The 14,311-nt window shown below is 35.2% G+C and overlaps 1 protein-coding gene across 1 annotated transcript in view; it reads left to right on the forward strand.

The window, feature by feature from the left end:
* Nucleotides 1–4,783: 4,783 nt before the first annotated feature.
* The window catches only part of TRPC7 (transient receptor potential cation channel subfamily C member 7), a 130,168-nt gene continuing 120,640 nt past the window's right edge, over nt 4,784–14,311 (forward strand). Inside the window, exon 1 of the mRNA XM_087924357.1 lies at nt 4,784–5,551. Coding sequence (XP_087780483.1) covers nt 4,799–5,551 — 753 coding nt within the window. The 5' untranslated portion in view covers nt 4,784–4,798. The remainder of the gene's footprint in view (nt 5,552–14,311) is intronic.

The raw sequence follows: 14,311 nt of genomic DNA on the forward strand, positions 1-14,311 counted from the left end.
AAAGTCAAAACTTGATTAATGGTTTTATGTCCACAATAAGGGACAATCATGATTGCTGTGTACTATATGAACACATATGTTGATTTTCAGGAGGAATCCTGCCAAATATATCTATATCATCTGGTTCCTTTAACAAGAAAACACAACAAAAAGCAGGACTGACAAGCTAATTCTTAATCAAAATATTGTTCTCCAATGCCACTGAATGTCAACACGTTATTCCCAGAAAAGCACTTACTTAAATGCTTGCCTAACGAGATTGATCGGTAGCAGTCTTCATAAAATATGCAAAGATAGAGTAATTTAAATGCAAAGCATCATTAAACAAAAATGTTAAGATGGGTGCAATCAAGGCTCATAATTAGACTTAAAAAGAATGCATCATTTTCACTGTCTGTACATGGGATTAATTCCCAAAGCAGAAGAGAAGAAGAATTGCAACATAAAGATGTGGTGTTACTGACTGGTAATAAGTTTTACTATCTCTGCAGTGATAGCTAAATATTATTCTTGGAAATAAGTTGAGAAAAACATTTTCTACTGAAGATTTATTATTGTAGCCTAGGAATGAGGATACCATTTTTGGTCAAGTTAGGGTAAGGCCATTTAGCTCAAATTAATGTCTAAATATTCCATTTCTATGACCCTTGCACTTAATTTTCTGGACATTTTTCTTTTTGATGTAATTTAAAATTCAAATATTAAATTCAATATCAAAATATTGAATTTAATAATTAAACCTGTGATTTCATTTTCAATGATACTTTTTTGCTTGTTGTTTTACTACAGAAGCATAAGCACTTTGGGTATATTAACCTCTAAGAATTAATTTTCCTTAATATTTGCCCTTTTAATAATTTCAGTCTCCCAAAGCTATGGATGCCCAGGAAAGCCTGGACTTTGGCATCCCCAAATTTGTAAATTCAGAGAAAATCATTTCTTTTTGGATTATCTGCTTAAATGTTAGAAATCTAAAGAAACACAGTAGAGAACTTAATCTGTAAAAAGTGGTACATAATAAAGCTGCATAAACTTCTGCATAAAGTGGGCATCTACAAGTATTAAGCTGTTTTATCATAGGAATTGGACCTTTTTTCCCTCTATACCATTACAAATTGCCATAAGAAAAGTGTATTAGAAATGAACTGTCACAAGTTTTAAGGGGGCCTGGAATGGTAATTATCACATGAAAAATACAAAAGAACATCTGCATAGCAATTATAATTATGGAATTATATTCTGTGCCATGGTGCAAAATATATTTTTTCTGAAATTCTATCTCATTCAAGTGCATTGGTGATTTAATTAATTAAGAGCATACAGATCTCACATTTTATTTGAAACCTCAAGGCACCATTCATTCATAATTTCATTCACAGAACCACCTCTCAGTCAAATAGATTGGACTGAGTGAAAAGGGATGTCTACAGAAACAGTCACAGATTTCAAAATGGTGTCCTTCCTAGTGTTGAAAATTCTGCCTCTTTTAAATATTACACATACATAAAAACCAGCTAATGTTAATTTTACATTGTTAAGGATGTCCCTCTGAAAGATTAATTGATTTAAAGTTATACAGTTAGTTCCAGTGGTTGAGAGGAATTTTGAACCAATATCCAAGACATTAATATTGAAGCTATTAACTGGTCCATCTTAGTGGCTATACTACACCATCTATTAGAAGCATCCTGTATTGTAGATGGTGCACTGAATAGAAAACTGAGCTAATTTACTTTAGACACTATTCCAAGCCTATGATGGTTTTTTTTTTTTACAAGGTTTCAAACTTTTGCTGTGATTACTTATATCAAAGCTCTTTTTGTATTCATTTTTCACTGAACTGAAAAGTACCATTATATCTGTCCCATTCCAGGTCATCCAAATGTAAATAGATCACTAATACGTTTCCCTGCATCTGTTGACTTGCAGTATATCTTTATTATGATATATGTATAACATGAATAAATATTTGGATTTTTCATGTGTGTGTTTAGTAAACCTTGTTCGTTAAAACATTGTTAAAAGATAAGGGGATGGAATTAAATATAATCAAAGAATATGATTGGAATCAATTCTGAATTCTATGAAATATACTGTCAAATCATATATGATAAGAGATTGCAAAACTGTTGATAATTTTGGACAATTGGACAACTAGCCAATGCTTTTGTTTGTTCCTTTTTTGACCCCAGAATATCAAAAGAAACAATAGGTTTGTTTCTCAGAAGTGAAGGACATGTAGAATTGGCAAAAGAAAACAATTGTTTGTGAAGCAACCTCTCAGATTCAATTATTATGCTTGTTATCCTGGTACTGCCAAGAGATGACTCTATCAGCTTTTGAGAAGCTTCGATTTTGGAAAATATCCATGATATTTTATAGTATTCTACAACATTTTCATGCTTTTCATTAATGTTATGTGTGTCTAGAAATTTGTATTTTAAAAATAACATTAAGCAAAATAAAAAGATACAGTATATATTTGAAAATATTTAAATTGCTCACATACATGAAGAAGCATGCAGAGATCTCTATTAATATCATTAAAGTGGTAAACCTGAGCTTCCATTTTTCAAAAGTTTTCTTCATCTATAGAAAATGAGTTTCTGCTTTTCTGTGTTATTCTCAGGTGATTTAGCTTTTGCTTGTTTGTTTGTCTGGGGATTTGTTTTAAGTTACTTTATTTATGATTTTATTATTTTCATTTTACAACAGTAATAGCTCTCTGCAGTCTTCATAAACTCTGGGTAGAGTACAACAAAGTCCAAAAGATATATTAAAAATATAGAAATAATAGAAAAAGAACCCTTCACCTAACTATAAAACCAAATACCCATCGGGGTCTGTCTATCTTCTTCTTCTTCTTCTTCTTCTTCTTCTTCTTCTTCTTCTTCTTCTTCTTCTTCTTCTTCTTCTTCTTCTTCTTCTTCTTCTTCTTCTTCTTCTTCTTCTTCTTCTTCTCCATCACCAATCAATCTATTTATTTGTTTGTTTCTCTATCTATCATCTCAACTTAATATCCTGCCAAACTCCTAATAAGTATTTTATATTTGCAAAATACTGCTGGCTGCTCTAGTTAATGCTGATTTTTTTTTTCATTTTTACATCTTCCTGTCACTTTGTACTGCTCTGATTGTCTGTGTTTTTCAAAGTTAAACGGTTCTTTCATGGAATTAACTTAGATCTTTCCCTTAGGGTTTAAATAAGGCATGAGATATCAGAGGCCACTGAAGAAATTATTTACTCTGGATGTACTTTGATCTACCCTCTGTCCAACATAGTTCAGTAACTTATTCTTCCTTTGGTCAAGAAATGGAAAGCAATTTTTCTTCCATTAGACTGAGAATTGGAAACACCCTGAAGAAAATGTCACACTGTCATGCATGTGGATGAGCATTTGTGTGTTCAGTTGCTAAACAAGTATTTCTATTGATTAGATAATAATTTGATCATTCAATGGCAGCAACAGGAAAATAATGTACATTGGTAAACTGATATGAAATTTTGGAGTTCTTATGAATTGTTCATCAAATATTTATATTTACATTTGCATTTTTATATATGTTTGTGTGTATGTCATTTTGTCATCTTTGTTTTTAAAAGGAAGCATGACATTTCTGCAGGGAAAATATGATCAAATTTAGGAATCAATAACTCAGATTAATGACTTCAAAGAGACAGCGTGGCTTATAAATTATTTTACATTTTCAGGTTTCCAGCAATATTTTGTAAGCTCGCTAAGGATCTGAAAAATAATGTCATGTATAAAATAATGGTTATGTCTTGTGTTTTTTTCATCAGCATTAATTTCTGCTGGGGTTATTCAAAGTAGTAGTAGTGTGTTTACTAAAACCACTCAATTTCTTGTAAGACCTGAACATTGTGTGTAGATTTCAAGACTTCACTCAAAATTCAAACCCAATTTGATAGCTCTGTGTATTAGAAGTTATACAATACTAAACATAAACAATAAAGTATATATTTTTTGAGGATGTTATAAAAAGAAAACAAACTCTAGTGGAACAAATATCATTCAAATTATGGTATCAATTAGAACCATTCACTTGTAGCCTTTGGCATGACTGTTATCACCATTGTTCCATTGGCCCCTTCATCCTAAGCTCAGATGTACAGTCCAGTACAATACATTTGACTTTTTATATTCCATTCAACTTTAATGTATGATTTTGGCTTATTGTGTCTTGTCATCCTGCTTTTTGCAGTTTTGCTAAACCATTTTCTCCTGAGGAAGATCATGTGAGGGCTTGAAGGTGTGTCATCTCCTTGGATTTTATTCCTTTAAAGAAGGTTACTTATAGAACTGTGGACTTAGAAATGAGAGACCATTACACATTCAGAGAATAATTACTGACTTTGAAACTACTTGGTTTGGAACAAAATATACAAATGTGGATCTCATAAAAAATACAGGTGGCGGGGCTTGATGACTTACTAGCTTTATTTTTGATATTTAGTGGTTTTATTTATGCTTATATTAATTGGCAACACTCCATTTATTCTCAACTTTAGCTAGCAGTGATTCTAGTTGAAAATTATAACAGGTATACTGGAATCAAGCAGATTTCTGTAAAACATGCTCTATTTGAATGTTGCTGTGTAAGAGGGCTAATCTAATCATGCACCTATCCATTTCAATTGAACAGTTAATTCCTTCAAACACTCTTTGATACTTAATATGGAAAAATCTGTGGATCAGCAGATCAAATTATTATGAACAATTTATGTCTTACTATGTTCCATTATTTCCACCCAGGCTTGAACACCTCATCCCACAAACATGCATCGGCGACACACTACCCTCCGGGAGAAAGGGAGGAGGCAGGCCATCCGAGGCCCTGCCTACATGTTCAATGAGAAAGGCACCAATTTGACATCTGAGGAAGAACGTTTCTTGGACTCAGCAGAATATGGCAACATCCCAGTGGTACGGAAAATGCTAGAGGAATCCAAAACACTGAATTTCAATTGTGTTGATTACATGGGACAAAATGCCCTGCAACTGGCAGTTGGCAATGAACATCTGGAGGTCACCGAACTTCTTCTAAAGAAAGACAATTTAGCAAGGGTTGGAGATGCCCTCTTGTTAGCCATCAGTAAAGGATATGTACGGATTGTGGAAGCAATATTGAACCATCCAGCCTTTGCACAAGGGCAGCGTCTCACTCTAAGCCCACTCGAGCAAGAATTACGAGACGACGATTTTTATGCTTATGATGAAGATGGAACACGCTTTTCCCATGATATTACTCCTATTATACTTGCTGCTCATTGCCAAGAATATGAAATTGTTCATATATTGTTACTGAAAGGGGCACGGATAGAAAGACCTCATGACTACTTCTGTAAATGCAATGAATGCAATGAGAAGCAAAGAAAAGACTCATTCAGTCATTCTCGATCAAGAATGAATGCCTACAAAGGATTAGCAAGTGCGGCTTATTTGTCTCTATCTAGTGAAGACCCTGTCCTTACTGCTTTAGAGTTAAGCAATGAGCTGGCAAGACTAGCCAACATTGAGACAGAATTCAAGGTAATGTAGAAAACTTCTATACTTATACCTTTATTTTGTCTAATTGCTTTTGTGCACTCACAAAAAAACCTTGGTCTAGACTAGACTATATGTTTAGTATAGGCATGCAAAGGTTATGTCTAGGTTTCATTTTTTCACATGGTAGCCATGGGGAAAACACTATTAGGACTGAGACCAGGATGATTGGGAGGAAAATATTCCTATTTTTTGACATGCTGCAACTCTTCTGGAATTGATGTACAAAGTTTCCATTAAGCTTCAGAAGAGGAAGCTACTGTTCATGACAATGGACTTCATGCTTTCCTGAAAACAACAGAAGTCTTGGAAGGGAAGTCTATTGGCCTGCAGCATATATATTATTGTCATTGTAGTTGTGCTTTTAAAGTTGTAGCAACATTTCGGCAGAATCTCATCTGCCAGCATCAGGCTTCTGCCATCATCAGGCTTCTCAGAAGCCTGATGATGGCAGATGAGATTCTGCTGAAACGTTGCTACAACTTTAAAAGCACAACTACAATGACGTGGGAAAATATCCGACAAAGCTGAATGCCATACATATACATATACATATACATATACATACATACATACATACATACACACACACACACACACACACACACACACACACATATATATGTGTGTGTGTGTGTGTGTGTGTGTAGGTCTAGGTGTGTTTGGGTCTTTTGCCATGTAAGATTAAGAGTATCTTGGTGACATTTCGGCGACATTTTGGCGAGATCCCACTCGCCACCCTCAGGCTGGTGCTTTCGGCTTCATGCCAGTGCAAGCACAAAGCCGAAAGCACCAGCCTGAGGATGGCGAGTGGGACCGTGCCGAAACATCACCAAGATACTCTTAATCTTACACGGGAAAAAACCCGAACACACCTAAACCTACATACCAGTACCTGTGAAAATCTACAAATACACACACACACACACACACACACACACACACGTGCATTCTTTAGTTGTGACCTTGACTTGAGCAAGCCATCTGAAATATATATGCAATATATTCTTCCTTTAAAGGAAAAAATGTCTGTATAAAATAAGTCAGTAACAGGAAATCTGATTTCAACCTTGTTTTCTTCTACAACTTTATTGCTGAGAAAGGAATTTCCACTTGACAGGTTGACAGAACATAATATTTTGAGATTTTCCAGTTGTAATAAGATACATATTTTACAGGCTGTTTAAAAAAACACTTGCTGTGAAAAATCACAGTGGCTGTCTGTGTTTTATTAAAAAGTAAAGAGTGAAAGAGAGACTGAAAAGTTCATTCTTTAAAACTGTTTTTAAAGCCTTAGTTTAATGTTTAGTCACTATCGGTTTATTATTCAGCCTTAAAATGACTTAAGGCGGGACTGTTAGGAGAAAGACAGTGATAACAGAATATTACTAATTTTTCTTGAAAGATTGCAAGTATTGAAATTAAAGCATGAACACTCCTATTTACATGACTGTTTCCTTAGTTCTGGGTATTCTTTGACACTGTTGGTTTTTTGTTTTTGGACTGTGAGAAGTGCATCTTGACCATTGCTTCTGTTTATCTTTGTGCTATTTGGAGCCAGGTACCTTTCTGATTCTAGTGAAATGTGGTTCATAAAACCTAGAAACTAGATATGTCATGCTTACTTAATGTCTAAGTACAACTTACATGCTTGGTGGTTGGATGGAGAGGATACCTTAGCAAGACAAGGAGTTTTTGTTGGTGCTGCCTTGAGATGCATTCATTCAGACTACAACCTCAGCTTATAACGATAAATGCCTTTCTTTTTTCTTTTTTGTAAATTTTATTTGAGTTTTCACAAAGAGAAAAAAAATACAAACAAAACATCTTTTTTGAAAGCAGCATAATCCTGGGTTACATTTCTTCGTACAGACACAAAATCAGGTTCATGCTCATTTTTATATTCTATTCCATATCTTATTACTATTTTACATTTTACTATTCTACATAGCTTCTCCCTCTTTTAATTTTCTCAATTTTATTTTAATTATCTCATCTCAATTCAAATCATTGTATTTATATTTTTTGTCTGTCCTGTTTCAATTATCTATTATCTTTTCTCATTAAACAAAATTTCTCCTGTAGTTACTGATTGGAGTATGACGCCTTTATATCTTTTCCCTAAAGTTGTAACATTCAATATAATACATAACTTCCATTCAGATTCTGCTTGGTACATTCTTAAAATACACACTGTATTCTTAAAAAAAGAAAAAAAATTATAAATATATATAATTAAAACAACATTCCATTCCAATTCAATTCTAACATTAATATTAATATTCATTAAAGTCTTAACATCTTTAACATTACTTTTCAATTAAATATCATACTTCTATGGGAACAATTATAAGCTTTCCATAGTTAATTCCCCCCCTCTTCACTTATATTTTATAAAACATTAACTAATTAAAATGTTCCCGTTCCTTCCTAATTCAATTTTCTCATTTATTTTATTTCACTTATTTTATTCACAAACTTTTCACTAAATTACACTATTTTATCCCTCATTTTAATCATACGTTGTTTCCAATTTTCTAAAGTTATTTCTATTACTAATATAACAATACAATCTTATGTACCTTTACAGAATCCCCTTTTCAGTTAGATTTTCACCCATTATCTCTAAATAGGTCCTGTTTCTCTGTATCTTGCCCCGGTCCTTTGTAACTTCTTTTCCTTTCCTTCTTCCCTCTCTTCTTCTCTCTCCCCTTTTTACCCCCTTGTCTCTCTACCTCTATTTCTCTCTTCTGTATTCCCCTCTTCTGTTGCTTTCCAGTATTATACTTATTTTTCGAATTATTTTTCTTTTCTTTGGTTGTTTTTTTTAAGTCTTAAATTCTCCATTCTCTTTCCCCCCTTTCCTTTTTCTTTCCCACATAGAATTACTTGTTCATTAAAGATGGCTTCTTCTTTGTCCCAGTCTTCTTGTTTTGCGGTCGTTTCTTGTTGTTTCTCATAGTTCCAAATCTCCATTTCTAAGAATTGAAAAACAAAGCCAAAAGAACCCTTTCCTTCTTGTGCATCTTCTTTGTACTTTTTAAGTTCCATTTTCAATTCATCCAGAAGTGATGCCATTGTATAAATTTTTAAACAACCACCCGATTGATTTTAGTCATTCAAATATAATAACCAAAAATCCAAAGATCACCAAATAGTCCAAATACATGCAAGCTGTTTCTTTTTTGCTCTTTTTTTCCCACTTTCTCTTCCTGGGGTTACTATTTAGTTGCAAAGTAATCTTTTAGAAGTCTTGTTGAAGTTTTACTTTAAATTCTTTTTAATTCCAGGCAGTCTTCTCCCTCTTCCAGATCCTGCCCTTATTCTTTTTCTTTCCCTTCCTATTTATGAATAAGAAAGTTTTTAATGTCCAGAAATCTTTATTATCCCTTTGGCATTTTGTTTTATTTTCAGCTTAATTGCCTATTGATGTCAAAGCGAATTTTTCTGATTTCTTATTTTAGTCTCTTAGTTGTCAGTATAGGGAAGGAGAGAGAAGTAAAAAAAAGCCAAACCTTTCCCTTTTCACTTTCCTTTGCTGCTTCCGACTCTTCTTTGGGAGTTATTTTTTGTAAGTTTAAATTTCAGGGTACCTTGGTTGTTCCTTTTACAATTTAACCCGGTCAGCCAAAACTTTCACTTCTTATCTTCCTCCTGCACATTCTTTTCTGGTTGAGTTCTTTGTGGTGGCCATTTCTGACCACCACTGCAACCGCCTTCGGGAAAGGGAGTAATGACCAGCTGAGGAGGAGAGATGCAGCTCTCCTCGACCCTGCTGGCAGTCTACCCCCACTTCACCACCTCTATGGGGTGGCTTAGCCCCAAAACCAGCCGGCTCGGGGCGCTCCAGCGGCAATCCCAGACAGAAACCGTGCATGATCACGGATTTCTGTCTGTCGCCAAAGCCCTTCAAACCAGAAGTCCACGATAAATGCCTTTCATCAGTACCCAGATAGTTTAAATGTGTTCAGATGGGCTTAAACTCATGCTTTTCTAAGGTTTAATTAGGCAAAACCCTAAAATAGAAATGAGAAGGGATATAACTCACATTTAAAATGAAATGGGAGACTCAGAATTGAGTGATAGAACACAAATACTGGAATATTTTGCCTATTTTACCTTTGATTGAGAAATCACTGACATGAGCAAGTCATGGCTGTGGCCACAAAGTAATCAAGAGGTCTGATTTCTGTTAGCTTAAAGAGAAAGTAAAGTAAGTTTCATGCAATAGAAATGACTTCAGGCAGGACTGTTATGAGAAAAACATTGATAACAGTATATTGCCAATTGTACTTGAAAGATTACATGCAAATATTGGAATTCAAGTATGAAGTCAAGGTGTGCAGGTAGTCCTTGTTTACCGACTGCCCATATAGTGACTGTTCATTACAATAATGATGAAGAAGTAACTCTGTGACCAATCCTCACATTGATGCTCTTTGCAGTAAAGCAAAGGAAAGAGTGTTAAGAATGTAAACAAAATTTTATTTAGCAACTGCTTCATTTTACAACCAAGTTCCTGGTCCCAACTGTAGTCAATAAATGAAGACTACCTGCAGTTACATGTATTTATTTAAATAATTTGAAACCTGCCTTGATTATTTTTACAAATAACTCAAGGTGGTGAACATATCCAACTCACTTTCTTCCCCTATTTTTCCCACAACAGCAATCTTGTGAAGTGGATTGGGTGAGAGAGAATGACCAGGCCAAACTCACCCTGGCTTTCAAGGTTAAGGCAGGACTTGAAATCATGGTCTCCCACTTACTAGTCTGGTGCCTTAGTCATTAGACCAAACTTGCTCTCTCTGTTTCATATCCTCACATTTAAGAACAGTAGCCTGGAATGTTCCAGTTGCAAAATTGGTTCTGAACAAGTTAGTTGCAAACCTTATCAAATTATACTAAGTACAGCTGGCCATTGACTTGCAACCATTCTTTTAGTGAATGTTCAAAGTTACAATGTCACTGACTTCCGGTTTGAGCTTCTTCAGTGACAGACTGAAATCCGTGATCATGCACAGTTTCGATCCATGCTTGCCGCTGGAGCACCTCGAGATGGCTGGATTCAGGGCTAAGCCATCCCATACAGGTGGTGAAGAGTGGGGAGACTGGCAGCAGGGTCGAGGAGAACCACATCTCTCCTCCTCAGCTGGATATTACTCCCTTTCTCGAAGGAGGTTGCAGAGGTGGTCAGAAATGGCCACCTCAAAGAAGAACTCAACCAGAAAAGAATGTGCAGGAAGAAGGTAAGAAGAGAAAGTTTTGGTTGACCAGGTTAAACTGAAAAAGCAACAACGTAAGGTACCCTGGAATTTGAACTATAAAAAATAACATTGTTCCCAAAGAAGACTTTGAAGCAGTGAAGGAGGGAGGGAAGGGAAAGGATTTGGCTTTTTTTTCTTCCCTTCCTTATACTGACAGCTAGGAGATTTAAATAAGAAATTGACAAAAATCCACTTTGACATTAATAGGCATTTAAGCTGAAAATAAAATGTCAAAGGGATAATAAAGACTTTTGGATACTCAAAAACCTTTCAAAGCAGGAAAGGAGAGAAAAGGAAAGAATAAAAGGGCAGGATCTGGAAAAATGGAGGAGACTGCCTGGAACTAAAAGGAACTTATAGTGAAACCTTAACAAGATTCCTAAAAGATACATTCTAACTGAAACTTTGTAACAAAATAATAGAACCCCAGGAAGAGAAAGTGGAAAAAAGAACCAAGAAGAAACAGATTTGGATTATTTGGATTACTTGGTGATTTTTGGATTGTTGGCTATTGGATTTAAATGATTAAAATCAATCGGGTGGTTGTTTAAAAGTGTTTAAAATGGCATCACTTTTAGAAGAACTGAAAATTGAACTTAAAAAACATAAAGAAGATGCACAAGAAGGAAGAGGTTCTTTTGGCTTCGTATTTCAATTTTTAGAAATGGAGATCTGGAACTATAAGAAACAACAAGAAATGCTTGTAGAACAAGAAGACTGGGAAAAAGAAGAAGCCATCTTTAATGATCAAGTAATTTTATGTGGGGAAATGCTGTGTTAGAATGGGTTTTTTCTTCATCTAACATGGCAGTAGGCTAGCACCAAATTTAAAACAGAAACGGCTGTGAAAGCCTGACTCACAGACGAACACAATACACAAGCTTGATGAGAGATGAGATTCTGCCAAAACGTTGCTACAACTTTAAAAGCATAACTGTAATGACATGGGAAAATACCCGAACAAAGGTGAATACCATACATATAGATACCCACGAAAACTTAAGAAAAAATAAATAAATAAATAAATAAAGAGGGGGGGAGGGGGAGAGAGAGAGAGAGAGTTGAATGGATAAAATTAAAAGATATAAAGGCATCATACTCCAATTAGTAACTACAGGGGAAAATTTGTTTAATGAGAAAAGATAATATGAAATTGAAACAGAACAGACAAAAGTATAAATATGATGATTGGAAAGACATTGAAACTTAGAAAAAGATATATAATTGAATTTAGATATGAGATAATTAAAAATAAAGTTGAGAAAACCAAGGGAGGGGAAAAAATTTAAAAATGAAGAAAATGTTAAAATAGTAATAAGATATGGAATAGAACACAAAGATGAATATGAAATTGAGTTTGTGTCTGTATGAAGAAGTGACAACCCGGGATCATGTTATTCTCAAAAAAGGATGTATTTGTATTATGTTTTTATGAAAACCCAAATAAAATATATGTTAAAAAAAAAGTTACGTCACTGAAAAAAGTGAGCTGACTGTTTTTCACACTTAAGACCATTGCAATGTCCCCATGATCACATGATCAAAATTCGGATGCTTAGCAACTGGTTCGTATTTATGAAGTTAGCAGTGTCCTGGGGTCATTAATCACCTTTCACGCCATTACCCCAGCCCAGCTCCATCATGTTTCTCCATCATGTTTCTCACCTTAGTGCAGGGGCGAAGCACACAGGCACTTGCCTTTGCGCGAAACAGTATTTTGCCTTCATCGCAGTACATTTGCTGTTGCTGCCTCCATGGCCTGCCCACTGCTCTCACAGCGCCTTGTGTAACACAATGAAATTTAGTCTGCTTCACTATGAGGGAAATTGGGTCCCTTCCTTCTGGAACCCATTATGATGTGGAGCCACAATGCAACCCTGCATCATCGTCAGCTCGCTCTCGCCTCCTGAATGTCAGTTGCTTTTTCTGCAGAGCTGCCAGTGTTGTGATGCCTCGCATCCCCACCAGCCAACTGACAAGCAAAGTCAATGGAGAAGCCAGATTCACTTAACAACCATGTTACCAACTTAACAACTGCAGGGTTTCACTTAACCACTATGGCAAGAAATGTCACAAAATGGGGCAAAACTCACTTAACAACTGCCTCATTTAGTAAATTTGGGGCTCACCTGTAGTCATAGGTCAAGGACTATCTGCATAGTATCTTTTTAAACATTCAGAATTAAGAAAAGAACTGACTTTAAGGAGAGGAGATAAGGTAAATGATGTTATTGATAAATGTAATGATGCTGCTTTATATTACACCATCAGGATTCATCTTTTTCAGGGTAATATAAGCAAAGGCTTGCAAGTCCTGGCAAACATTTTATGTCTGGGCTTTGCCATAACTAGATGTTATTTTTAACAGATTAACAGAGTTAGAAGGGACCTAGTAGGTCATCTAGTCCAAACCCCTGCAAATCAGGAGACCTTATACCATTTCTGACAGATGGCAGTCCTGTCTCTTCTTGAAAGCTTTGTGCGTGCTCATGATCAGCGAACCCCTTGTCAATGAAAGTGCAGCCCACCTCTGCTTTATTAGCCTCTCCTTCTTCTCTTGACCTTTATTTTTCCATTATAAATTTAGTTTTTCATCCAGTCATCATTCATTGTTTTAATATGGCCAAAGCATTTATTCACATTTGCATTTAATTCATGTTCATTCAGCACTTCTCCAACTCATCTCTTCTTGCTTTACAATACCTACCTTTTAAGTAACCCCTTGACACTATATTTAATGTGTTTTTATGTTTCTCTTGACTTATTCAGCTCTCATTTCTTTATAACAAAGAGGACAGAAGAAAGCTCTTAGACAATGGATCTGGCACCAGCATTGATAGCATCCATTTCCATGTCACTCTTCAACATAACACTGAGATAAATCTGTAAAAAAAAACAAAAATCCTTCCAGTATTTTGTGATGTCAGTTCCATCCCAAATAATTTCATCCTTTTTCCTTTAACTTTCATCCATTCTCCTGATGGTTATTTAGTTAGCCCTTTTCACCCATTCTGAAAATATTTTTTTTAAATATATAATATCAAAATACTTCTGCAGTTTCTCTGTCTTGCTTAATTTAAATTGTTATGTGATCTCTTTGATTGCATTCTTTGCAACTACATTTTTCACTATATAGAATAGAATAACAGAGATGGAAGGGACCTTGGAGGTCTTCTAGTCCAGCCCCCTACTTAGGCAGGAAACCCTATACCATTTCAGACAAACTATCATCCAATCTCTTCTTAAAAACTTCCAGTGTTGAAGCATTCACAACTTCTGGAGGCAAGCTGTTCCACTGATTAATTGCTCTAACTGTCAGGAAATTTCTCCTTAGTTCTAAGTTGCTTCTCTCCTTAATTAGTTTCCACCCATTGCTCTTGGCTGCTTTGGAGAATAGCTTGATTCCCTCTTCCTTGTGGCAGCCCCTGAGATACTGGAACACTGCTATCATATCATCCCTAGTCCTGTTTTCATCAGT

Source organism: Pseudonaja textilis, chromosome 2, assembly GCF_049901715.1.
Source record: "Pseudonaja textilis isolate UNSWEBS1 chromosome 2, rPseTex1.2, whole genome shotgun sequence".
Lineage (NCBI taxonomy): Eukaryota > Metazoa > Chordata > Lepidosauria > Squamata > Elapidae > Pseudonaja > Pseudonaja textilis.